General features: G+C 38.3%; 1 protein-coding gene and 1 long non-coding RNA gene across 2 annotated transcripts in view; one reads left to right on the top strand and one right to left on the bottom strand.

Moving 5' to 3' along the window:
* Window positions 1-21,489: 21,489 nt before the first annotated feature.
* The window catches only part of LOC134224384 (small integral membrane protein 8), a 40,772-nt gene continuing 35,252 nt past the window's right edge, over window positions 21,490-27,009 (bottom strand). The window contains 3 exon segments of the mRNA XM_062703706.1: window positions 21,490-21,536; window positions 21,539-21,559; window positions 21,562-21,643. Coding sequence (XP_062559690.1) covers window positions 21,490-21,536; window positions 21,539-21,559; window positions 21,562-21,643 — 150 coding nt within the window.
* Window positions 24,220-24,716, top strand: LOC134224386 (uncharacterized). Its single transcript, XR_009982935.1, has 3 exons — window positions 24,220-24,279; window positions 24,352-24,491; window positions 24,608-24,716. It is a non-coding gene; the product is annotated as an uncharacterized LOC134224386 (long non-coding RNA).

Genomic DNA, 27,009 nt, shown 5'->3' with positions numbered 1-27,009 from the left:
GAAACAACTTGAAACGCACATTTGATTCAAAAAAAAGTTTTCGTTCGCTTCAAATGCAACAATATGTTTGATCCAAGTCCTATTTACAATTATTACAAACATATTATGCCAGAACAAACTGAATAATTCATTATTATTATTGTTTGGATTTAACTAGAATATGTTTGTTTTTAACGTAGTTTTTTCTGCGTGTAGTAGAGCAAATCAATAAATAACTTAGAAAACTTAGATCTAAGCTGATTTTTACAAAATTCTTTAGTTATTTTGATTTGTGTGTTCGTATGCATTAAAATATTTCCTAGAAGGATATTTGTCGGAATGGGACACTGGACAACCTTTCTTTAATATGTCCACAATAATATGCAACGATCTTGATATAGGGTAAAACGTCCTATCGTTGTGGTATACCCTAATGTTGCGGTAGTGTAGTAGTCCATTCTGGATATAATACCATTGAAAACAATTGTGGGTACGCTAAAACTCTTCGAATTAACGAGTAGAACAGCTTTTGTTTGACAAAATTTCGTTCAAAATGATGAAAAATCAACATTTTTCGTTAAAAATTTGAATCCCTTGAGCCTATTATTGCGGTAGTTCTAAGGTCCTATTGTTGCGGTATCGCTCTCCATAAGAATTACATGCAATACCGCAACAATAGGACTGACCTTCAAAAAATATCGCAACGATAGGCAACTGCGTCCTTTTATTGCGGTAGTTTGTTTTTATTGTGATAAAAACAAAACAACATAGGTTCAGCACAATTCACGTAATATTTACGAAACTATAGTTAACGAGCTTCCTATTCAACTACTACAATATGGAATTCGACCAACAGGTAATTTTTGAAGAACTTTTATAATTAATTTCATTTTGAAACGGTGCTTAACCCCTCCATAATAGGTAGTTTTACCCTAGTTTTTTAAGTTACTTATTGATTTGCTCTACTATATATTAGAACTTCATTTAAATTTAGGGGATATTGACCAAAATCAGACATTACCCAGCTCCCTGTTAATTAGCTAAGGCCGAGGCTAAGGCCTTATTTTATTATTCAAGTGATTTGCTAAAATTAGCACAATTCTCGCTTAACTTTTCAAAAGGTCCTAAGTAACATTTTTTTCATGAATTAATTTGAATAGCGCAATCAACAGAACAACATGAAAGCTGTTAATTGCAGTACTCAAATTAATTCATGAAAAAAATGTTACTTAGGACCTTTTGCAAAGTTAAGCGAGAATTCACAAAATTCTCTCGAGCTTTAATTGATGTTTTTGTGCATTAAAAGAATTTCAATGTATAGGGGGTATTAGACAGGATGATACACTGGACGATGCACTCTGAAAAGAAAAAAAAACCTTTCCTTAATATGTCCACTAAGTAAGCAAGGATGCTAATATAATTTTCATAGTTATTAATTGATTTGCTCTATCTGATTTTAAAATTTCATTCAGCTATAGGGGATATTTGGCAAAATCAGACACTATTCAACCCCCTAGGAAAAGTCACATTTCTTTGTCCAGATAATTCGCCGATTTTCACAAAGCTTTCAATTTGTGTGTTCTGATAAAAGATATTTTAGTTACTAGATAAAGATTGTCGCTACTGTTCCCTTTGTTCTGCTGTCCGAAACATGTGTGGTACATACCTGTCAAATCGTATGGATTTTCCTTCTTTGACATTTAGCTCCCTATCCTTGCCAGCAAAAGATGTTCCGGACAGCGACGACAGCGACAATCTTTATCTAGTAACTAAAATATCTTTATTCTGATAAATTGAAAAAGGTTCAACGTATAAGGGATATTGGACAAAATGAGATACTGAAGGGACACTGCAAAAAAGAGATAGCCTTTTGATATGCCTACAATAGTCTTCAAGGATCTTAGTACAATTTCCTAAAATGAAAATTGATTTGATGTTATACTTTTAAAAATATTTTTAAATTATAGGGGCATCAGACAAAAACAGACACTAAACAGATTCCCAGTGAATTGTCCGAGGATAACACTATTTCATCGTCCTGAATTCTATAACTGACAGTAACTCATTTCATGATCTCCTCGAATCTTAAATGTGTATCATCTGAAGCATTTTATAGGGGATATTAGACAAAATGAGACACTTATCCGTGTTCAAAAATATATGGGAGGCCTATTATGATATTTCCATGACACAAGTCAAGGTTTTCCCTGTCTTTTCGATTGATGTAAACATATGTATTAGCAAAATCCTCTAGTTGTAGGGGAAATTGGACAAAATAGGACACTTCCAGTATTCTAACGGCAAATCATCAGATTCTTTGGATTTTTGTGATTTTTCTAAGGTAATCTCCAGATATGTACATACCGTGGTTGAATTGCGACCGTTTTTTGGCTCGAATTTGCACACTGTGCAGCGTCTTAATTCTAACCTTGAAACAGTAAATTTCCCGCTTTGGTGCAGCAAGGCGCAATTCGCCAAACTAACAACTGTTAAGTGACAAAATATATATTTCAATGCATCATATCAGTTCTTTCCGAATCTTTCCCGATACAAAATTTAGTCAAATTTAATTTTCCCATACATATATGTTACACCATCAACTTGAACCAAGTCACCAAAAATTAAATTTACCAACTACAATTAACAAATTGAGGAACTATCATTGACTAAATGTGCAAAATTAAAATAATATCAGCTTCACGAAAGAACGATTAAATCGTTTGTTTTGTTAAATGTTTTGTTTTGGGTTTTGTCTGGGTTTCCGCCACTGTGGATCGGTCGGCTTAACCATCGTAGCATCAGCGGCAAGCCGTGCTTCTGTTCTATTTTTACATATATGCATGCATCATTCTTTGTGGCGTTCAATCAGCATATGGGAGCGCAGCTGGTGTGCGGGAAGACGCGGGACGCATGCGCATTCGCTTCAGTCTCTTGCCGTCGGATGAATATTGCCGAAGGAAGCATCACCAACACACATAGCATTGCGTGCGGCAATGTTCTATTTTTAGCTCAGATGGGTTGAATGTTGATCCGAGCAAATGAGATTTGGGGAACCTGGTTCATGAGTATGTATTACGGAAAAAAAGAAAATTTTGGATAGCTTCGCGGAAATAACGCGCAGGGGGAAATCCCCGGTCTCAATTCCATGGATATAGCGTCTGCTGCACCATAAACTCGCAAGCTTCTAATTTTATTGAATAATTATATCTTTTCTATTCAGTAAAGCATATTTTCTTTTGTGCATTGAAGCAATAGAATATAATTTCCTACTTATGTTTACTGTCTACTGAAACTCGGTGGGCAAGTTTGATTACTACCAAGATAAATCAAAAGCTATTTTGTTTCTGCTAACAATCATTAAAGAAAACTGTTGAGTACATATCGATTCTCAACTTATGTATTTATGTTTCATTTCCTACCTCCATCATTTAAAGTTCAGACCTGAATTCTTTTAAATATTCCAAATAATCAGATGGATTCAATTATAGAAATGTCATGAATATAAATATAAACAATACACAGCATTACGTTCCATAGACGAATCCAAGTAAAAATAAGAAGAAGACACACGACGGTGTTAACTTTGACAGATCCTACAGCTCAGCATAGGGAGATCATTTTAAAATGCTTATAATAAATTCTAGACAAAAATGTAATTAAAATCTGATTGATGTATGATACGGAGAAAGTTCCGAACTGTATGATAGATACATTTTGGAAAATATTCAAAAATTGAGATAAGCTTTGAGATATGTAATTCAATACTTTTTCCGTACCGCACATCAATCAGATTTTAATTACATTTTGTCTAGAATTTACTATAAGCATTTTAAAATGATCTCCCTATGCTGAGCTGTAGGATCTGTCAAAGTTAACACCGTCATGTGTCTTCTTCTTATTTTTACTTGGATTCGTCTATTGATTATTAGCATGGAAAATATTAAATACATTTTTTAAAGGCGCTTGAATTTTCTAGTATTCAAAATTTTTCTTGCAATGCGTATTATTTTTGCTGTCCGGAACATGTTGGGTATCAAACTGTCAAATCGTATGGATTTTCCTTCTTTGACATTTAGCTCCCCTATCATCGCCGGAAGATGTTCCGGACAGCGACGACAGCGACAAACTTTATCTTGTAACTAAAACATCTTTTGATTTAATCAGGGGGAGAAGGCGGAGCACTGAATCCCTACCCCAACATGTGCGACATCTGGATTTGGTTCTAAACTGTAAACAACAGTGTTAATTCTCTACCACCTTTTTGTTATGGCGAGGCAATTTTTATGCACACTTCTGTTTTCGATATTTTATCAAAATTAAACACTCAATCATGCAGCAATATAACGATGTGGGATGCTTGAGATACCTGCTTGTTTATAGGGACTCGAAAAACAATTTATTTGCAGTAACTAACCGAATATAAAAATGTTCACATTAACGATTGCGCCCTAACACTGGTTCTAAGCTTCGATGCAGAGTACACGAGCTTTGTTCGCCAATGACAGGCGTATGAGGCCCTTGGATTTAATAGTTTAATAGGAAAGCACTCGAAAGTTTGACAAATGGAAACATTTGTTTTTTCTCACCACCGTTTTTTTGCTTTTCTCGTATTCAAAGCAAACGATACGAACTTTTGACGTAAACTACGTCTAAGGGGAAGACTCGGATACAGGGTGTAAAATGAAAATTTCAAAATTGGGGACCGTCACGAAATCATGTAAGATTTGTAACATTGATAGATTGGATTTGAAAGATTTATATACCAATCGATTCGCAAACTCTCCACCAATTTGCCAGTAGTATTGAAACTTTTGATTATCAACGCTGAACTATTGAAAATTTAAGTTCTTTCATGCATCATGCATTACTTATACAGCGCGTTCCAATCCTTGGTAATTGCCTACTTTTAGGGTATTATCAATTATTGAACTGGGGTGTATAAATGGGGTAGCACAGCTGCTAGACAGTGGTCTCTACTTCCTCACAGAGTGCGAGGTGCTGCTAAAACTGGGTAGTACACGCTTAAAATCAATAACACAGAGATGTGTTTGCATCACACAAAACGGACCTAATGCGGAACATCCCCTAGATGAGCGACAGTTACACAGGCACAAGAATGCCTCGTACGGTCGTGATAACGGTCCTTTCCAACATGTAAACGTTTGTACAGATTCCTTGTTTCATGAGGAACCAAATACTGTTGAAAATATTGAAATCCAAGCTTCAATAAAACTACACGAGCTATTTTTGTGGCTGTGTAACTATCGCTCATCTAGGGGATGTTCCGCATTAGGTCCGTTTTGTGTGATGCAAACACATCTCTGTGTTATTGATTTTAAGCGTGTAGTGTCGCTTGGATGGTTCCTTCTCTTCTATATAAAGCGGAATAATTGGTTTAGGGCCAATTTGTTCACCTTCGCTTAGTGCTTAAACCAGGTTTAATGGTATGGGTAAGCACCGCTTAAGAGTTAAGCGGAGTTGAAGAAATTGGCCCTTAGTGTACTAAATTTAGTTTTACGTAGTTTACGTCGAGCGGTCGTGTCTTGTATACAACCCAAATTTTTCAGAAGAAGTATGTGTATGTGCATGTGTGCAAAAAAATCTAACTCATTTTTCAAAATCTTATCCTGAACCGATTATTTAAACGGCGAATCCTGTCCCATTGTTTCACATTAAAAATCAGCCCGAACTCACTATGGGCTCAAAAGTTATGGCCAAAATACAAATTTTTATACTATGCCTGAAACTCGATTTGTGCAATTGCACAACCTCATCACATTTTCCGGGCACTTAACCTCATCCGATTTGCTTGCAACAAATTGCATTCGGCAGCAATTATAACAAATGTGAATTTTCAATTCAATCTATCTTCATTTACGAGATCTTTGACCCTAGGCCGGTTCATCTGGTATAAATAAATGTGAAAAATAAGTCTTATTCACCAATTGTTATTTTAGACTTTTCATATATGTTTATCAACTATTTTGAACGAGCGAGAAAGGCATCATCACCGCTAGGTGGATTAATCAGGGTTTTTATGATCTTTTCTTACCGAATAAGTATCCACTTAACACGATTGCAAATGAGTTATATGAACTGAATTGTTGGCTGGTATATTTATATATTCGCATCGTTTGAAGTTCAAAATTATTGCAAACGGTCCCTTTTCCACACTTCCGCCGGTGCGTCCTATTCCATTTCATCATGCATGGAGAGTAGACTGGCCCAGATTACTATGGGGAGAAAAAATGTTGTCGAATTCCACGGGGCACCCCCCAGGTTTGTACCTTTGGCTGAGAAAATCAATATCTGAAAATTTCAGCCCAATCGCTTGTTGCTTAAGCTGGCGAATTTGATTTGAAGTTTATATGAGGATTTCAGCCAAAATGTATAGGAAAATATACCTCCGTCACTCATTCGATCTGAAATTGGTTCTGATTGCTCGCTTGACCTCAGAATTGCAAAAACGGCAGTTGGTATGCTACAGAACAATTTCACAGAACATTGCATGATGATTAAATGAACTTTTATATAATTTTCGGCTGGTTTGTTAGGAGCTGATTTGTGTATTTTTGGGTTTTTTGATCAAATCGCATCAGCCGAAACCTATATAAAAGTTCATTTAATCATCATACAATGTTCTGTGAAATTGTTCTGTAGCATATCAACTGCCGTTTTTGCATTTCTGAGGTCAAGCGAGCAATCAGAACCAATTTCCAGATCGAATGAGTGACGGAGGTGTATTTTCCTATACATTTTGGCTGAAATCCCCTACAAATTTCAAATCAAATGCGCCAGCTTATGCAACAAGCGATTGAGCTGAAATTTTCGAAGATTGATTTTCTCACCCAAACACACAATCCTGGGGGTGCCCGTGAATTGAGACAACTTTGTTTCCTGGGCCAGTCTAATGGAAGGATGAAGGAAATGTTAAGGTCTGTCTCATTTGGAGAATTAAACTGAAATTAAACAAAAATGACATTTAAATAATTATTGAATAATTCTGCTCGCAGAGCAAGATTACTTTGACAGATATCGAATCATTTTCCATCGATGTCTTATTGGAATTGCTGGGTAGCACCAGCCATTCTTATAGCGGGGTGATTTTTTAATTTTCGAACTGTCACTTTTAAGTTTAATTCTCCAAATGAGACAGATCCTAAAGCCCCAAACGCAATACAACGGAACGGCAACGGAAACGGAAAATTTGACAGTTGGCCCATATATTTTCTGTCAAATTTGCCGTTTCCGTCGCCGTTCCGTTGTATTGCGTTTGGGGCTTGAGTCTTTGGTCCGATTCGTGAATTAAAATCAAATTAAACTTAAAAGTGACAGTTCGGAAATTATGAAATCCCCCGCTCATAAGAATGGCTGGTGCTACCCAGCAAGACCAACAAAACATCTATCAAAAATGATTCAATATCTGTCAAAAGTAATCTTGCTCTGCGAGCAGGGTTATTTGCAAATTTTTGAACTGTCATTTTTAAGTTTAATTTGATTTTAATTCTCGAATCGGACCAAAGCCTAAGAGCTACTAATTTGATTTAGCTACACTACCAGCCTTCTTTTTATCTCATGAGTTGGCTTATGGTGTGACGGTCGGCATTATTGCTTGAATGGATCAATCAAGGTAACTCATTTTGCACTCACCGCATCAAAACAACGGCGGCACTGTACACGCATATTTCTATTCGTGTGTGTTTGACAGAACATGTCTACGGTGGCGCGATCTGTTCATTTCGTAGCGGCAGTTTTTGCTTATTGATTGGTCCATTAAAACGGATGTCCTATGTATATCGAAAGGTTTTGTTAGATTTCTGAAAGCAGATATTATTTGAACATTCTTATGTACTTACCTCGCAACTTTTTTTTATGTAGGCTACAGTTCCTGCTACAGTTGGTTTTAAACGAAATCGCGAGAAACAAAGGTTGAACAGTAATTACAATCTGCGCAGTTTCTTGTGTTCTGTTGTTGACAGTGGCGAGAATCGTTAACTGTCTTCGTAATGAATTTGATGTGCGGTAAATTATAGTTCGATCACAGACAAACAGACATAATACTCGTAAAATTTCCATCGTTCACTGATGTACTGGTCAATTCAAATGATCATTAGTTGGCCAATCGATCACTCGTGGCGCGCGCCTCGGATTAGCTCGAGTTTGACTGAACTAACTGAAATCAACCGATGTCGTTAGTGTTTGCACGACGAGGATTTTGTTGACTAAATGTGTGTTCAATGTGTTATGTCTGTTTGTCTGTGGTTCGATTTCAATAGCCGATGCACTTGAAAGTATTTCAAATAAGTAATGCAATTCAATACTGTCGCAGATATTTTCTTAAGCTGCACTTAGCACAGAAAACTGGTGCCATAAATAAAGTCTATGCACGTTTCGCACATAGAATTTATCGATCGATTAATTTGAGTGTACATCAATCAGATTTTAATTACAATTTGTCTAGAATTTATTATAAGAGCAAGATTACCCGTGGTGAGTTTAAGCCGTTTGGCAGCGCAGTATCATTACTTGACACTTTACCGGTCGCTACTAAACGCGCTGCTATAACAGTAGCGCGACTGACAGGTGACCAAATTTGGTAGCGCGATAAGAGCGCTGCTATTTGATGAACTGTCAACTGTCAAACGTCACCGGTACGGAATACAGCAACCAAATTGAGAGCCGAAAATAGTGACCGATATGGAAACGAGTGACGAAATTAAAATGAAAGCGCCGCGCGGGTGATTGAAATGCTCGCGACCGATAATGAAGCTCTAAGCATTTTAAAATGGTTTTCCTCAGAGTGTATGTAATTAAGAGTGGCGACACTGTCAGAATTGGAACAAAATTCATCTACCAACAAAGGTCATTCCCATACAAAATCGTGTTCCAAACGAGCAGGAGACCTGTCAAACGCGGCACATGTCGCCACTCTTAATTACATACACTCTGGTTTTACTATGCTGGGCTGAAGGATCTGTCAAAGTTAACACCGTCGTGTGTCTTCTTCTTAATTTTACTTGGATTCATATAGTAAACTGAGGTAATATACACCCCAGGGCAAAACGACCTTTGGTATTTTAGCGGTGTTCCAGAGGTATTTCCAAAAATCTTTACTGCTAGACTGGTAGTTCGAGATCCGAACTACATGCGCTGTAGTAAATACTCTCAAAAAACTGCCGAAAATGTACTCAAATGCCAAAGGGTCGTTTTGCCCCGGGGGTGCATATTACCCCAGTTTCCCCTAACCATTTTTCCGCGCGCGGTAATGGTCGCCCGCTTTCCTGCAGGTTAGTCTCTGATTTGACGTTTGTGGAGGTCAACTGCACCCACCGCGGTTGAGCATGTCGACTTGAATTCACTTAATCAGCACCTTCTTATATGCCACATTGGTCAGAATGCTTGGAGCGGTGGGATCAAATCAGAGACTAATGGCCCATCCAGAATGGTGAGCGCAGCGGCAGGTTTTGACAGAAAATGTATGGGTTAACTGTCAAAATGCGCCGCTGCGCTCATTATTGTGGGAGCCCATTAACCCGCAGGCAAGCTAGCGCACACATCTCGGAATTTTTCCCCATGTATTTTTACATATGCGGCCCCCTTTAAAATGCACGGGGATCAAAATCCGGCGGATTTTTTTCCCGAGGTGTAAGCTAGCCTCAGGCCTCGGGAATTTGGTCCACGGAATTTTTCACCATGCATTTTTACTTATGCGATGTTTTCGGGATTCGGGCATGAAAAATCAAAACACGGCCCCATTTAAAATGCACGGGGGCCAAAATCCGGCGGAAAATTTTCCCGAGGTGTAAGGTAGCCTTAATGGGGCGAACACAATGCTGCGTCATCGCAGACTTCAACTTCATCGCATATGGCCGGGATCCCATGTAAAAATACATGGGAAAAAAATCCGCGGACCAAATTCCCGAGGTGTGAGGCTACCCTTAGCAGCACCTCCCACTCTGTGAGGGAGGGAGTAGGGACCCCACTGTCTAGCAGCTGGAGCACCAAATTCGTACACACAATAATTGATAATACCCTAAAAGTTTGCAATTACCAAGGATTGGATCACGCTGTATGCATGATACGTGAAAGAACTAAAATTTACAATAGTTTAGCGTTGATAATCAAAAGTTTCAATACTACTGGTAAATTGCGAATTGATTGATATATAAATCTTTAAAATCCATTGAAAGATAAAGGGTCTATAATGTTACAAATCTTACATGATTTCGTGATGGCCCCAATTTTTAAATTTTCATTTTACACCCTGTATCCGAGTCTTCCCCTTAGACGTAGTTTACGCACAGAGAACAGACATGGATGCTCGAACAAAATTTTCTTAAAATCGTTTGTAAAGATTTAAATCGCACCTCAGCACCGCCAACGCAGGCTGCCCGACATAAAAACTCAATTACACTAAGTGATGGCGTTGACATACTTTATAAACAATGTAGTGCTGTCACCTAGGAGCAATTCGGAATGAACACTAGCGCTAAATAGTAAAACACGGCAAATTTTAATCATATTTATCAGCACACTAGCACCGCGCAACGGGGGCATAACGACAAACTTTAAAATGACCAGTACAAATTTTTATACAAGCACGCGAATGAAGATAAACGTCTGTTCTCTGTGGTTTACGTCAAAAAATGTAAAACTAGCCTTTCAATTGGCGAAAGAGAGCGTGAACAGAGAGAGCCTCTCTTTTGCTTTTGCACATACGACCTATTCTCAAAGCAATCTAGAAATATTATTTTAACTTTGTTCTAGTCTCGATGTGGGCGGTTCGAAGTTGCTAACAGAAAAGAAAAGAAGATGTGTGTTCTGTCAACACTCTATGCTTTACCTACCTCTTTGGTACAGCGTAATCGCTCTATACTTTATTAAGATATACATCAAAACAACAGACAAACTATGACTGTCGTTTTGAAATTAATTGATTAATTATTTCATATCCAGAGGCGCACATATCATGTTTTTTCTGTTGATAATGCAGTATAGTTTTCATTTCGTACAGCACGGACACTGGATGGTGATAGAACAAGTGAACAATGCGTCTGTTTGTCTGTGTGGGAACAAAACGGAATTTCATTCCCACTTGGATTTTCTTTTCACAAACACCTCTTTTCCATTTTCTTGAATTGCAGTGTAATATCCAAGTCCTTCGTATTTCGAACGCATGTATGCAATATATCCAAAAGTGATACCTATCGCTATCAAGCCAATACTCATTATTATAGCATTCTGAAAGTAAAATAAAAAAGAGATAATATATCATTAATTATTGATGCAATATTTCACTTGTTTCAAATGTTCATTATTAATAAATTTCTGTCTCTTTGATAAATAAGTTCGGTGCTATAGTAGCAATACATTGCTCTTTGTCTTATATTATCAAATCAGTGCAAATCCGAATTATAGCCGCTAACAAAGTTGGATTTTTCTCACAATTCGTACGTTCGTACGCGCTGTTTTCATTTGGTGATGTGCTATACAGCGCACTACTTCCGAAATTAGGTTTAACGTATGAATTGTGAGAAAAACCCAATTTCAATAGCGGCTATAATTCGATTTTCTACTGAATTTATAATATTTGAAGTATGAAACGCTAGTATCATTCAGAGGCATTGATAACAGAAACTCGGATAGAAAATGTAACTCTGCCAACACTGCAGTCAATCTTCTTCATTAAAGAACAACAGATGAAAAGGAAGAAATTGTTTATCCAGGTAATATTTCACATACCGCTATTTAATGTTTTCATATCACATGACAATAGAATCCAATAAACAAAGCAATTCTCGCTTAACTTTTCAAAAGGACCTAAGTAACATTTTTTTCATGAATTAATTTGAATAGTGCAATCAACAGAAAAACATGAAAGCTTTCGTTTGCACTGATCAAATTAATTCATGAAAAAATATTATCACTGAAAATTAAGCGAAATACATTCATAATCTATCATTGATTTGAATATATTATTGATAACAAATGTAAAATGCATTCAAAATTTGTTCATTCATAAATGGTATTACAGAATTACTATGTGAAAAGTTGTCTAATGTTTTTCTTAACTTTTGTGCACACACATACACACACACATACACACATACATACACACGGACAGACAGACATTTGCTCAGCTCTTCAAGCTGAGTCGATTGGTATATAACACTATGGGTCTCCGAGGCTTCTATAAAAAGCTCGTTTTCGGAGTGAAATGATAGCCTTTCGGTACAACTTTGTTGTACGAGAAAGGCAAAACGTCGTCGAACCGTGGGCACGTCGTTATTTTGATACCAGGGGTTGGGTCTTAGGACAGGATTTGACGCCGGCTCAAAAAGTGAAGAAACCCCAACTAAGAGGTTTTCAGGGTTCATTTCGAGCTAAGAGCGGCCAGCGAATTCGCCGGACACAAGCCCTATTGGGCCAAACACAATGGTTACGTTTGCGTGCGTTTTGACAGTTTTCCCATGAGAAAACTGACAAAACGCACGCGATCGTATCCATTGTGTTTGGCCCATATGAATTTCACTATCAGGAGTATGTTGGAGGCCGCGGCTGCTCTAAAACATCATGTATTTTGTGCACGTCCTGAAGCGACATCTGGTGGCCTCTGGGTAAATAACACAAAGCACCCGGGACTTGTACGATGCGTTCCTCAGTCGTCTGCGACGAGTGGTTCAGCTCAAGAACAAAAAATGTTTGAAGTTGTATACAAGACACGACCGCTCGACGTAAACTACGTAAAACCAAATATATTGCGCTTTTTGCACTTTATAAGAGTTTTGCGAGATTTTTGCCTTTCTCGTACAACTGAGTTGTACCGAAAGGCTATCATTTCACTCCGAAAACGAACTTTTTATAGAAGCCTCTAAGACCCATAGTATTATATACCAATCGACTCAGCTCGACGAGCTGAGCACATGTCTGTCTGTCCGTGTGTATGTGTGTGTGTGTATGTGTGTGCACAAAAGCTATAAAAACATTAGACAACTTTTCGTATAGTAATCCTTAACCGATTTTCTCGCAACAAGTTTCATTCGACAGGGGACAAAGCCTTGTTGATCACTATTGAATTTTATAACGATCGGTCATTGCGTTTCAAAGTTATGAAGAAAATGGGCCATATAAGGTTGGTGTCTTAACTTAATGCGAGAAAGGCACCACCAACGCTAGGTGGATTTATCTGGTTTTTTTCTCACAGTCATCTTTTCTCATACTCAATACACTCAAAAAAGTTTGATTTTCCGTGTATAATATTTGTGTGTGAGTGCTCAATCTGAAAACAAATAGACGTCAAATCATGGCGGGAATCGATTTTGTGTACACGCTTACATGTGACTATGACGAGTAATGGGTTATAATTGGGTAAATTTCAGTAACAAAAGTCGATCAACCCGAAATGAGAGTGGGTGTGAGAAAAAGAAGCGGGCAAATCACAATCTACACATAACTCTTTAAATTGGTGAAATCGGCAATAGTACACTGAATTTATTATATTCCACTCTATACACGGAGATAAATCCACTTAGTTTGAAACAACCAAAATGTTGGTTGTTTTTCAATTAAATTTTGGTTATTTTTAAACTTGAAATATCAATTTCAAATAATTTTTTTTGTTTATAACAAACCACATAACCAAGTCGTTTCTAATTGAAAAAGATTCTCAATTCAAACTTTAAAATAGTTACTTCAACCCAAAATTCAAAATAATAACAACTTAAATTTAGTTTGTTATTATCCATATTAAGTTGTTTCTTATAGCTTTGTATTTTCGGATCCTTAATTTTTAATATTATTTGCATGCAGCTGAGTGAAAATCAATCACCATTTTAATACTGTTCTCCCAACTGATTTTACTAGATTTTGGTCTGAGGCAATTCTGAGGTCAAGCGAGCAATCAGAACCAATTTCCAGATCGAATGAGTGACGGAGGTGTATTTTCCTATACATTTTGGCTGAAATCCCCATACAAATTTCAAATCAAATGCGCCAGCTTATGCAACAAGCGATTGAGCTGAAATTTTCAGAGATTGATTTTCTCACCCAAAGACACAATCCTGGGGGGGTGCCCCGTGGAATTAGACAACTTTTTGTTTCCTGGGCCAGTCTAATGGAGAGGATGAAGGAAATGTTAAGGGTCTGTCTCATTTGGAGAATTAAACTGAAATTAAACAAAAAAATGACATTTAAATAATTATTGAATAATTCTGCTCGCAGAGCAAGATTACTTTTGACAGATATCGAATCATTTTGCATCGATGTACCATTGGATTTGCTGGGTAGCACCAGCCATTCTTATGACCAGGTGATTGATTAATTTTTGAACTGTCACTTTTAAGTTTAACTCTCCAAATGCGACAGACCCTAAGGCTTTGGTCCGATTCGTGAATTAAAATCAAATTAAACTTAAAAGTGACAGTTCGGAAATTATGAAATCCCCCGCTCATAAGAATGGCTGGTGCTACCCAGCAAGACCAACAAAACATCTATCAAAAATGATTCAATATCTGTCAAAAGTAATCTTGCTCTGCGAGCAGGTTATTCTGCAAATTTTGAACTGTCATTTTAAGTTTAATTTGATTTTAATTCTCGAATCGGACCAAAGCCTAAGAGCTACTAATTTGATTTAGCTACACTACCAGCCTTCTTTTTATCTCATGAGTTGGCTTATGGTGTGTGACGGTCGGCATTATTGCTTGAATGGATCAATCAAGGTAACTCATTTTGCACTCACCGCATCAAAACAACGGCGGCACTGTACACGCATATTTCTATTCAGTGTGTGTTTGACAGAACATGTCTACGGTGGCGGGATCTGTTCATTTCATGGCGGCAGTTTTTGCTTATTGATTGGTCCATTAAAACGGATGTCCTATGTATATCGAAAGGTTTTGTTAGATTTTGTAACCGGTGGTTTCATGTTTGTTTGCTGGCTCCACCGCAAGTAATATTTTCCCTCCCCAAGCCCACTGTACATCTCACTTGTTTTGAACCGGTTATGGGTATCACCTTACCAGTGAGAAACGTGAGTACCACTTAAACACTATCACCATCAACACGAATATATTTATGGCGGTTTGAGTGCAAGAAAAGTTAAATGCTTGCCAACGTCAAACACTTGCCCACAGGGATAGCCGTGTGGAAGGTTGCCAAACTGACGCGGAATCATTAGGGTTCGGGTGTTTGTCGGGTTTGGTCGTATCATAGTTCAAGAAAACGCTCAGCTCAGGATCAGAAATTCTATTCTGTCCTTAGACTTCACCGAGAGTGGAAGTGCGCGTCGGAATTCAATATAAATTAAATTAACAAGTAATCCAGTGATTTCCTAAGTGAAAGTCTCTAATCAGTACCGTTATACCGCCAGGTGGTCTAGGACAGGTGAGACTGCCTTAAAGCAAAGTGATAGTGCGGTTAGTAAAAACGTTATTATGATTGTTAGTCAAAAACTGTAATTTATTGTGTTAATCTTTTGTTAGATCTTTTGTGTAATCTATAAAGACCACAAATTGTAAAGAGAAGAAACTCGAGAAACCTATTGTAAACCAAACGGAAGAAAGAAAAGGTAAATCGTTTATTTGTGCCTACCATTTTGTACAGCGAAACATAATTACAGTGACGTCATTAGGGTACTAATTATAGGGGTAGGTCCAGAAAGCGGGCCTTTTTCTGTTTTCTTGCTCTTTTCGTGTCGCAGGGTCGATTAGGTGGTGCCTCGGAAGGAACGATCTCCAGTGGTTCCCGGATTCAGGCGAGACGAGTGTCGTGTATGAGAACGCCCACGTGGAGGGCGAGCTAATCAGGTCCACGGCCTTTGTGACCGCCATCGCCATTGTTGGCCATTGTTCGGATTCAACCACTACCAGTGACTCGTCGCCCATACACCATCATCGTAGCGACCTCGTAACCACGCCACGGCTCGGACATTGTATCCAGCCACCGTCCGACCGGTTCTCAACGCCTTTCGACCATCGCCATCGCCGACTGGGACGGCATCGCAACTACGCCCCGGTTCGGGCACTGTATCAGCCACCGCGGTCGTTTTCCAACGCCTTTCGACCATCGCCACCAGCCCCTATCGACCACCGCCATCGCCGCCTGGGACGGCATCGCAACTACGCCCCAGTTCGGGCACTGTATCAGCCATCGTCCGGCCATTTTCCAACGCCTTTCGACCATCGCCATTGCAGCCTTGTGCAAAGCACCACCTCGCCGCTGTTCGCGCCCGGTAGCAGCCATTGCCAAGCTTCTCTTGTTCATCACCTGCCATCAGAGTGCGCCGCGGACGGAACCACGCCATCGTTCGGGCACTAGAGCGGCCATCACGATTGCTCATCGCCAGTAGATCACCACCATCGTCGCCCGTGCCCACGTGTCCGATAGTGCCGGCGGCGGTGCCCTGTTTTCGTCATTGGGCGATTCACCACCGCCAACATCAGCACCAGTGGTGCCCAACCAACATCTGTCGACCGCCCGCAGCGTGTCGAACTTCGATGTCATGTAGCACCAGAAGACTGGCATCCAGTACCACGCAGTCGTCGATAGAAAGGCCAGAGAAAAACCGCAGTACCCTACCCTAAAAAGAGCATGACGTCACTATATATATAAGCTGAATAAACTAGTTTGTTAAGATGAAAGTACTGTGTACAGAGTACATTAATTAGAGCATAGCCCTGATAAGTCTCTTTCACTGAATTGTTCGTTTTTCACCTCGTTTACGGGCTCACAAAGGAGTCGTCAGTCCTCGTTTGTTGGGATCGAGGGAGAATTTATTTCCTGTTCAGCTTTTGAGCACTTTGGGTACGACACAGTTTGCCGATCGTCCCACCATAGCACGCCGGTGGGCACGTGTCGCGATACACACGAACGTGTATACTCCTTCGGTTGTGGGTGTATAGTGTGAAATAAGGTAAACGACCCTGTATTTGTCTCCTATCCCTAGCTTCGGTGTAGCTGGCGGGTAACAATTTCTGAAAGCAGATATTATTTGAACATTCTTATGTACTTACCTCGCAACTTTTTTTTTTATATGTAGGCTACAGTTCCTGCTACAGTTGGTTTTAAACGAAATCGCGAGAAACAAAGGTTGAACAGTAATTACAATCTGCGCAGTTTCTTGTGTTCTGTTGTTGACAGTGGCGAGAATCGTTAACTGTCTTCGTAATGAATTTGATGTGCGGTAAATTATAGTTCGATCACAGACAAACAGACATAATACTCGTAAAATTTCCATCGTTCACTAATGTACTGGTCAATTCAAATGATCATTAGTTGGCCAATCGATCACTCGTGGCGCGCGCCTCGGATTAGCTCGAGTTTGACTGAACTAACTGAAATCAACCGATGTCGTTAGTGTTTGCACGACGAGGATTTTGATGACTAAATGTGTGTTCAATGTGTTATGTCTGTTTGTCTGTGGTTCGATTTCAATAGCCGATGCACTTGAAAGTATTTCAAATAAGTAATGCAATTCAATACTGTCGCAGATATTTTTCTTAAGCTGCACTTAGCACAGAAAACTGGTGCCATAAATAAAGTCTATGCACGTTTCGCACATAGAATTTATCGATCGATTAATTTGAGTGTACATCAATCAGATTTTAATTACAATTTGTCTAGAATTTATTATAGAGCAAGATTACCCGTGGTGAGTTTAAGCCGTTTGGCAGCGCAGTATCATTACTTGACACTTTACCGGTCGCTACTAAACGCGCTGCTATAACAATGGCGCGACTGACAGGTGACCAAATTTGGTAGCGCGATAAGAGCGCTGCTATTTGATGAACTGTCAACTGTCAAACGTCACCGGTACGGAATACAGCAACAAATTGAGAGCCGAAAATAGTGACCGATATGGAAACGAGTGACGAAATTAAAATGAAAGCGCCGCGCGGGTAATTGAAATGCTCGCGACCGATAATGAAGCTCTAAGCATTTTAAAATGGTTTTCCTCAGAGTGTATGTAATTAAGAGTGGCGACACTGTCAGAATTGGAACAAAATTCATCTACCAACAAAGGTCATTCCCATACAAAATCGTGTTCCAAACGAGCAGGAGACCTGTCAAACGCGGCACATGTCGCCACTCTTAATTACATACACTCTGGTTTTACTATGCTGGGCTGAAGGATCTGTCAAAGTTAACACCGTCGTGTGTCTTCTTCTTAATTTTACTTGGATTCATATAGTAAACTGAGGTAATATGCACCCCCGGGGCAAAACGACCTTTTGGTATTTTTAGCGGTGTTCCAGAGGTATTTCCAAAAATCTTTACTGCTAGACTGGTAGTTCGAGATCCGAACTACATGCGCTGTAGTAAATACTCTCAAAAAACTGCCGAAAATGTACGCGGTAATGGTCGCCCGCTTTCCTGCAGGTTAGTCTCTGATTTGACGTTTGTGGAGGTCAACTGCACCCACCGTTCGAGCATTTTGATCAATGCGGTATATAATAAGACTTGAATTCACTTAATCAGCACCTTCTTATAGAGTAGAGTGGGGCAAGAGTGCGCGTGGGGTAAGAGTACGTTTTCGATTTTTTGAAGTAATAAAACAAGAGAAACTAGCAGCACTGCATCAGCTTGACAGGTATACTGGCCAACTATTATCATTAGTAATTGTAAACGATTTGAATAAACAACAAGGGAGATATGGAGTTGGATAACTTTTTGGCCATTTTGTTAAAAATAATTGGGTTTCCGCAACTAGTATTTCATTACCATATATACGTTTAATCAGGTGAACATTATACCATTTCGATAACCTATTGTATAGAGTACTTTATGGTACAGAACACCAATCCGGTTGGTTTTCCAAGAAGTCAAAACCATTACTTGAATAATTTTTGGGACTGTGGGGTAAAAGTACGCAGGAACCGGTGGGGCAAGAGTACGCATATGAATCATCTAGATTATGATGTCAAACCCGTATCTCCGGCCGAAATAAGACTTCTTCAAAGCGTAGAGATCCACAACTAAGAAAAAGAGACAGAATTCAGAAATAATCACAAGTTTTTAGGATAAGTTGAAGTAATTCGGTGTTAGAAAGGATTTAGCGAACAACGCACTGAAGCGAAATAATGAAATTGTATTAGGACTTGTTGTACACCTAAACATAGTACGAAAACACAATTTCATCTAAATGATAATTTCATTTAATCAAAAGAACATTCATAAATTACGCAACGTTAAGCTGGGAGGGGTTGCGAGATGTGTGAATATCCATATAATTTTTAGAGGATTCATACAAACAGTGTAAGAAAGCCCCCCCCCCTTTTGGTTGGTTGGTTGATGAAATAGCCAAATTTTGCGTTACGTGATTGGTGGACTTTCTTTAAGGAAAATGCCTTTGTATACGCCTGATATATATTTTTACCTCTGTAGTTTTTTTGTATATATAAGTTTTTCGTATGAAAGTGCACCTTTTTAGGACCCCCTCCTTCTCTAAGAGTTACGTAAACTTCAAACATTCCCTAATAAATGCTCATTAAACATCAATGAAATGTTATTAACTCTTATTTGTGTTAATATATACTTAAAGCACATGATTGGATAAATGCATACTCTTGCCCCACCCGATGCGCACTTTTACCCCACCGGTGGGGTAAAAGTGCGTTCCTGTCTTGCAATAGAAGTTCTGCTAAAACGAATCTCAATAATTTCAATATTTTCCACTGGGTAACATAAAGGAAGAGTATATTAATCATCGACACTGATTTGATATGCAGAAGCTTGCTTCATAAGGGCCACATGATCGATTGAAAACTAAGTGCGTACTCTTGCCTCTACTCTATGCCACATTGGTCAGAATGCTTGGGCGGTGGGATCAAATCAGAGACTAATGGCCCATCCAGAATGGTGAGCGCAGCAACAGGTTTTGATGAAAATGTATGGGTTAACTGTCAAAATGCGCCGCTGCGCTCATTAATGGAACCCATTAACCCGCAGGCAAACTAGCGCACACATCTCGAATTTTTCCCCATGTATTTTTACATATGCGGCCCTTTAAAATACACGGGACCAAATTCCGGCGGAAAATTTTTCCGAGGTGTAAGGTAGCCTCACACCTCGGGAATTTGGTCCACGGAATTTTTCCCCATGCATTTTTGCATATACGATGTTTTCAGGATTTTGGCACGGAAAATCAAATCCCGGCCCCATTTAAAATGCAGGGGGCCAAATTCAGCGGAATTTTCCGGGTGTAAGGTAGCCTTAATGGGGCGAACACAATGCTGCGTCATCGCGAACTTCAACTTCATCGCATATGGCCGGATCCATGTAAAAATACATGGGAAAAAAATCCGCGGACAAATTCCCGAGGTGTGAGGCTACCCTTAGCAGCACCTCCCACTCTGTGAGGGGAGGGAGTAGGGACCCCACTGTCCCCAGCAGCTGGAGCACCAAATTCGTACACAATAATTGATAATACACCTAAAAGTTTGCAATTACCGAAGGTTGGATCACGCTGTATAGGGTATGCATGATACGATGAAGGAACTAAAATTTACAATAGTTTAGCGTTGATAATCAAAAGTTTCAATACTACTGGTAAAATTTGCTGTGAATTGATTGATATATAAATCTTTAAAATCCATTGAAAGATAAAGAGGTCTATAATGTTACAAATCTTACATGATTTCGTGATAGCTTCAATTTTAAATTTTCATTTTACACCCTGTACTCCGAGTCTTTATAGACGTAGTTTACGCACTGAGAGAACAGACATGGATGCTCGAACAAAATTTTCTTAAAATCGTTTGTAAAGATTTAAATCGCACCTCAGCACCGCCAACGCAGGCTGCCCGACATAAAAACTCAATTACACTAAGTGATGGCGTTGACATACACTTCATAAACAATGTAGTGCTGCCACCTAGGAGCAATTCGGAATGAACACTAGCGCTAAATAGTAAACACGGCAAATTTTAATCATATTTATCAGCACACTAGCACCGCGCAACAGGGCATAACGACAAACTTAAAATGACCGAGTACAAATTTTTATACAAGCACGCGAATGAAGATAAACGTCCTGTTCTCTGCTGGTTTACGTCAAAAATGTAAAACTAGCCTTTCAATTGGCGAGAAGGCGTGAACAGAGAGACCTCTCTTTTGCTTTTATCTATACGACCTATTCTCAAAGCAATCTAGAAATATTATTTTAACTTTGTTCTAGTCTCGATGTGGAGCGGTTCGAAGTTGCTAACAGAAAAGAAAAGAAGATGTGTGTTCTGTATCAACACTCTGTATGCTTTACCTACCTCTTTGGTACAAGCGTAATCGCTCTATACTTTATTAAGATATACCATCAACAACGAACAGACAAACTATGACTGTTATCGTTTTTGAAATTAATTGATTAATTATTTCATATCCAGAGGCGCATATCATGTTTTCTGTTGATAATGCAGTATAGTTTTCATTTCATTAGCCAGCACTTTGGACACTGGATGGTGATAGAACAAGTGAACAATGCGTCTGTTTGTCTGTGCTAGGGGAACAAAACTTGGAATTTCATTCCCACTTGGATTTTCTTTTCACAAACACCTCTTTTCCATTTCTTGAATTGCAGTGTAATATCCAGTCCTTCGTATTTCGAACGCATGTATGCAATATATCCAAAAGTGATACCTATCGCTATCAAGCCAATACTCATTATTATAGCATTCTGAAAGTAAAATAAAAAGAAGATAATATATCGGCATTAATTATTGATGCAATATTTCACTTGTTTCAAATGTTCATTATTAATAAATTTCTGTCTCTTTGATAAATAAGTTCGGTGCTATATTATGGCAATACATTGCTCTTTGTCTTATATTATCAATTCAGGTGCAAATCAATTATAGCCCATAACAACAGTTGGATTTTTCTCTAATTCGTTACGTTAAACCCTAACTTCGGAAGTGGTGCGCTGTTTTCATTTTGGTGATGTGCTTTATACAGCGCACTACTTCCGAAATTAGGTTTAACAGTATGGTTGTGAAAAACCCAATTTCAATAGCGGCTGATTCGATTTTCTACTGAATTTATAATATTTGAAGTATGAAAACACTGAAGTATCATTCAGAGGCATTGATAACTGAAACTCGGATAGAAAATGTAACTCTGCCAACACTTTGCAGTCAATCTTCTTCATTAAAGAACAACAGATGAAAAGGAAGAAATCCAGGTAAAATTTCACATACCGCTATGTTAATGTTTTCATATCACATGACAATACAATCAATAAACAAAGCAATTCTCCTTAACTTTCAAAAAGGACCTAAGTAACATTTTTTCATAGAATTAATTTGAATAGTGCAATCAACAGAAAAACATGAAAGCTTTCGTTTGCACTGATCAAATTAATTCATGAAAAATATTGTCCTAAAAAGTCACTAACGCCAAAACCACATTCATAATCTATCATTGATTGAATATATTATTTGAAATAACAAATACTAAAATACATTCAAAATTTGTTCATTCATAAATGGTATTACAAATTACTATGTGAAAAAGTTGTCTAATGTTTTCTTAACTTTTATTGCACACATACACACACACATACACATACATACCACGGACAGACAGACATTTGCTCAGCTCTTCGAGCTGAGTCGATTATATATAACACTATGGGTCTCCGAGGCTTCTATAAAAGCTCGTTCTCAGGTGAAATGATAGCCTTTCGATACTTTGTTGTACGAGAAAGCAAAACGTCTCGAACCGTGGGCACGTCGTTTTTGATACCAGGGGTTGGGTCTTGGGACAGGATTTGACGCCGGCTCAAAAGTGAAGAAAACCCAGCTAAGGGTTTTCAGGGATCATTTCGAGCTAAGAGCGGCCAGCGAATTCGCCGGACACAAGCCCTATTGGGCCAAACACAATGGTTACGTTTGTGCGTTTGATTTTTCCATAGAAAACGAAAACACCGCGATCATATCCATTGTGTTTATTATATAATTCACTATCAGGGTATGTTGGAGGCCGCGGATGCTCTAAAACATCATGTATTTTGTGCACGTCCTGAAGCGACATCTGTGGCCTCTGGGTAAATAACACAAAGCACCGGGACTTGTACGATGCGTTCCTCGTCGTCTGCGACGAGTGGTTCAGCTCAAGAACAAAAATGTTTGAAGTTGTATACAAGACACGACCGCTCGACGTAAACTACGTAAAACCAAATATATTCGCTTTTGCACTTTATAAGAGTTTTGCGAGATTTTGCCTTTCTCTACAACTGAGTTGTCCGAAAGGCTATCATTTCACTCGAAAACGAACTTTTATAGAAGCCTCTAAGACCCATAGTATTATATCCAATCGACTCAGCTCGACGAGCTGAGCACATTCTTCTGTCCGTGTGTATGTGTGTGTGTGTGTATGTGTGCACAAAAGCTATAAAAACATTAGACAACTTTTCGTATAGTAATCCTTAACCGATTTTCTGAACAAAGTTTCATTCGACAGGGGACAAAGCCTTGTTGATCACTATTGAATTGTATAACGATCGGTCATTGCGTTTCAAAGTTATGAAGAAAATGGGCCATATAAGGTTGGTGTCTTAACTAAATGCGAGAAAGGCACCACCAACGCTAGGTGGATTTATCTGTTTTTTTTTCTCACAGTCATCTTTTTCTCACACTCAATACACTCAAAAAAGTTTGATTTTCCGTGTATAATATTTGTGTGTGAGTGCTCAATCTGAAAACAAATAGACGTCAAATCATGGCGGAATCGATTTGTGTACACGCTTATATGTGACTATGACGAGTAATGGGTTATAATTGGGTAAATTTCAGTAACAAAAGTCGATCAACCCGAAATGAGAGTGGGTGTGAGAAAAAAAGCGGGCAAATCACAATCTACACATAACTCTTTAAATTGTGAAATCGGCAATAGTACACTGAATTTATTATATTCCACTCTCACGAGATAAATCCACTTAGTTTGAAACAACCAAAATGGTTTTTTTCAACCATAAATTTTGGTTATTTTTAAACTTGAAATATCAATTTCAAATTTTTTTTTTTTTATAACAAACCACATAACCAAGTCGTTTCTAATTGAAAAGATTCTCAATTCAAACTTTAAAATAGTTCTTCAACCAAAATTCAAAATAATAACAACTTAAATTTAGTTTGTTATTATCAATATTAGGTTGTTTCTTATAGCTTTGTATTTTCGGATCCTATTTTTAATATTATTTGCTGAAGTGAAAATCAATCACCATTTTAATACTGTTCTTCCCAACTGATTTTACTAGTTTTGGTCTAAACGTGGGAAAATTGTTTGGATGGTACGTCGTCAATTTAAATATTGGTAAATATACTATAGATAGGTAATCTATAAATTTTGTATGCTAATCTTTGATATATTTGTATAACTCAATAGGAAGAATATAAATGATTCCGGAAAAATGTACCTGCGAAATCGAAGAGCGATTATTGCTTCGCCCGCTGTAACCGATCCGACTATCGACATGGGCAGAATGCCGATTTCATTTTCCTGCTGAAAACCCACATTACCACCAAGTAAGTAAATTCGATTTAATGTTGCGGTACATCCATTGAGCAAAATGAATGCTTATTAATTCGTGTTATAATGAAGAATATGAAAATATTAATTCCTACATTTATTTCAATTCCAGCTTCTATCAGCAAAAGGACACATTGAGCAAAAATCATCTAAAAAACCCTGGGAGTACGAAAAAATAATGTTTACATCCACTGTCGTTTTACTATTATATAAGCTGTATAGCTATGTAGTTGTATGAAATTATTATTATATATATATTGTATTCAATATGTATTTTTCTAAAAATAAATATGCGAATTCAATCTCGAATGTAATAAATATGAAAACCATGAATTTTGCTGAAAAAAAAAGAAAATTAGTATCACCAAAACATGGGTTGAAATAACATAATTTATTTGGTTATTTCAAACTAGATTTCCATAACAACAAACAAAAACATTTGATTGATTTAACTAATAATTTTGTTGAATTTACCTGCTGTCAAAATGAAACAACCATCATAATAGTAGTTTCAAACAAATTTTAGTTAAATTTACCTAAAGAAATCCCAATTCTTCAACATTGAACTTTAGTTAGATTCAACCAAAACACATGGCAAAAATAAACTAATTTTTGTTTGTGCATATTTCAACCTAGAATTTTGGTTGAATTAAATTGAAATTTGTTTGTTTCTACCATATTTTTTTCTCCGTGTATAGAAGAGAAGGAACTATCCCACCGACAGAACTACCCAGCTTTAGCAGCATCTCCCACTCCGGAGGGAGTAGGGAAACCACTGTCTAGTAGCTGGGCCACCCCATTCATACACCTCAGTCCAACAATTGATAATACCCTTAAAGTAGGCAATTACCAAGGATTGGAACGCGCTGCATAAGGAATGCATGATGCTTGAGAGAACTGAAATTTTCAATAGCTTAGCGTTGATACTCAAAAGTTTCAATAGTACTGGCAAATTGGTGGAAAGTTTATGAATTGATTGATATATAAAGGACCTATAAGGAAAGATAAAGGACCTATTAATGTTACAAATCTTACATGATTTCGTGACGGCCCCAATTTTGAAATTTCCATGTTACGCCCTGTATCCGAATCTTCCCCTTAAAAGATGAACTTTACCCATGAACTTTCAAAAAGTGTTATATTTTCTAGTGAAATCGAATAAAAATCGACTTGAAGTCGAGTCAAGTACGAGACATTGAAGACGACAACACAGTTCTGGTCGAAATACGTATCTACAAAGATATCGAAATAATTGGTGGAATTAAATGGAGTTACTTAACTCGTCTTAGACGATTGAATACATTCCACTAAAAAGAGCTTAAAATATTTTTTCAGGAAATTCATAACGATCCGGGACCTCCATTAAAACGCTCAGTACGGGAAAAGAAGATGCAGATATTTGCCGTGATTTATCTTTTGTTTCACGTTTACATTTTTTTTTTTGAGAGAGAGAGAGAGATGTAGAGTCCGAGCTATTGAAATAAACGTATAAAATTGAATCAGTGTTTATTATAGAATCCAACTATTTCCAACGGTCTAGGTATTTGTGCTATTGAATCCATCTCCCATGAATACGCCTGAAAAGGCCCTTGATATAAAACCCCCAATATTTATGTATGTGTGTGATCAGATTTTCCCGCCTCCGATCGAGGCATGAAACGAGCTAACAAGGCTTGACCGCAGTTTTTTCTGGAGCCCGTAGTAGACTCGACTTCCACAGATGATGCGCCATCGTATTGCAGCCGATCGTATTCGTATTATTATTAGCAGCCGGATCCAATGTAGATCCAGATTTCAAGGATCCAATGTAGACAAATTCATCGACCACCTCGAAAGTATCCCTATCTATCGTAACACTTCTTCCTAGGCAGGCCCTGTCACGCTCCACAAGCATGTACTTTGACTTCGATACATTCACCACCAGTCCAACTTTTTTTACTTCACGTTTCAGGCGCGTGTACAGTTCTGCCACCTTTGCAATCTGTAATCTGCGAAACGAATAAATTAACTGGATCTGTTGAAAATCGTACCCCGGATGTTTCACCTGGGTCTCCACATGACACCATCTAGCGCAATGTTGAACAACATGCAAAAAAGTCCATCACCTTGTCTTAGTCCCCTGCGCGATTCGAACGAACTGGAGTGTTCACCCGAAATCTTCACACAGTTTTGCCGTTGCTTCGATCAGTCTGGTAACCTTCTCAGGGAAGCTGTTCGCGTTCTTTTATATACTCAAGCTAGTTGAAATCCGAAATTGGGAGCTAGCGAAGTTGGATTTTTCTCACAATCCGTACGTTAAACCTAACTTCGGAAGTGGTGCGCAGAATAGCGCTTCGCGATATGAAAACAGCGCATCACTTTCGAAGTAAGGTTTAACGTACGGATTGTGAAAAAAAATCCAACTTCGCTATCCCCCAATTCCGGTTTTCAACTGGATTGAGAATATATAATTTTTTATAGCTCTACGAGGTATATACTGTCGTATGCCGCCTTGAAATCAATGAAAAAATGATG

Source organism: Armigeres subalbatus, chromosome 3, assembly GCF_024139115.2.
Source record: "Armigeres subalbatus isolate Guangzhou_Male chromosome 3, GZ_Asu_2, whole genome shotgun sequence".
NCBI lineage: Eukaryota > Metazoa > Arthropoda > Insecta > Diptera > Culicidae > Armigeres > Armigeres subalbatus.
Note: the sequence above shows the minus strand (reverse complement) of the source record. Positions and strands in the feature narration are given on the sequence as shown.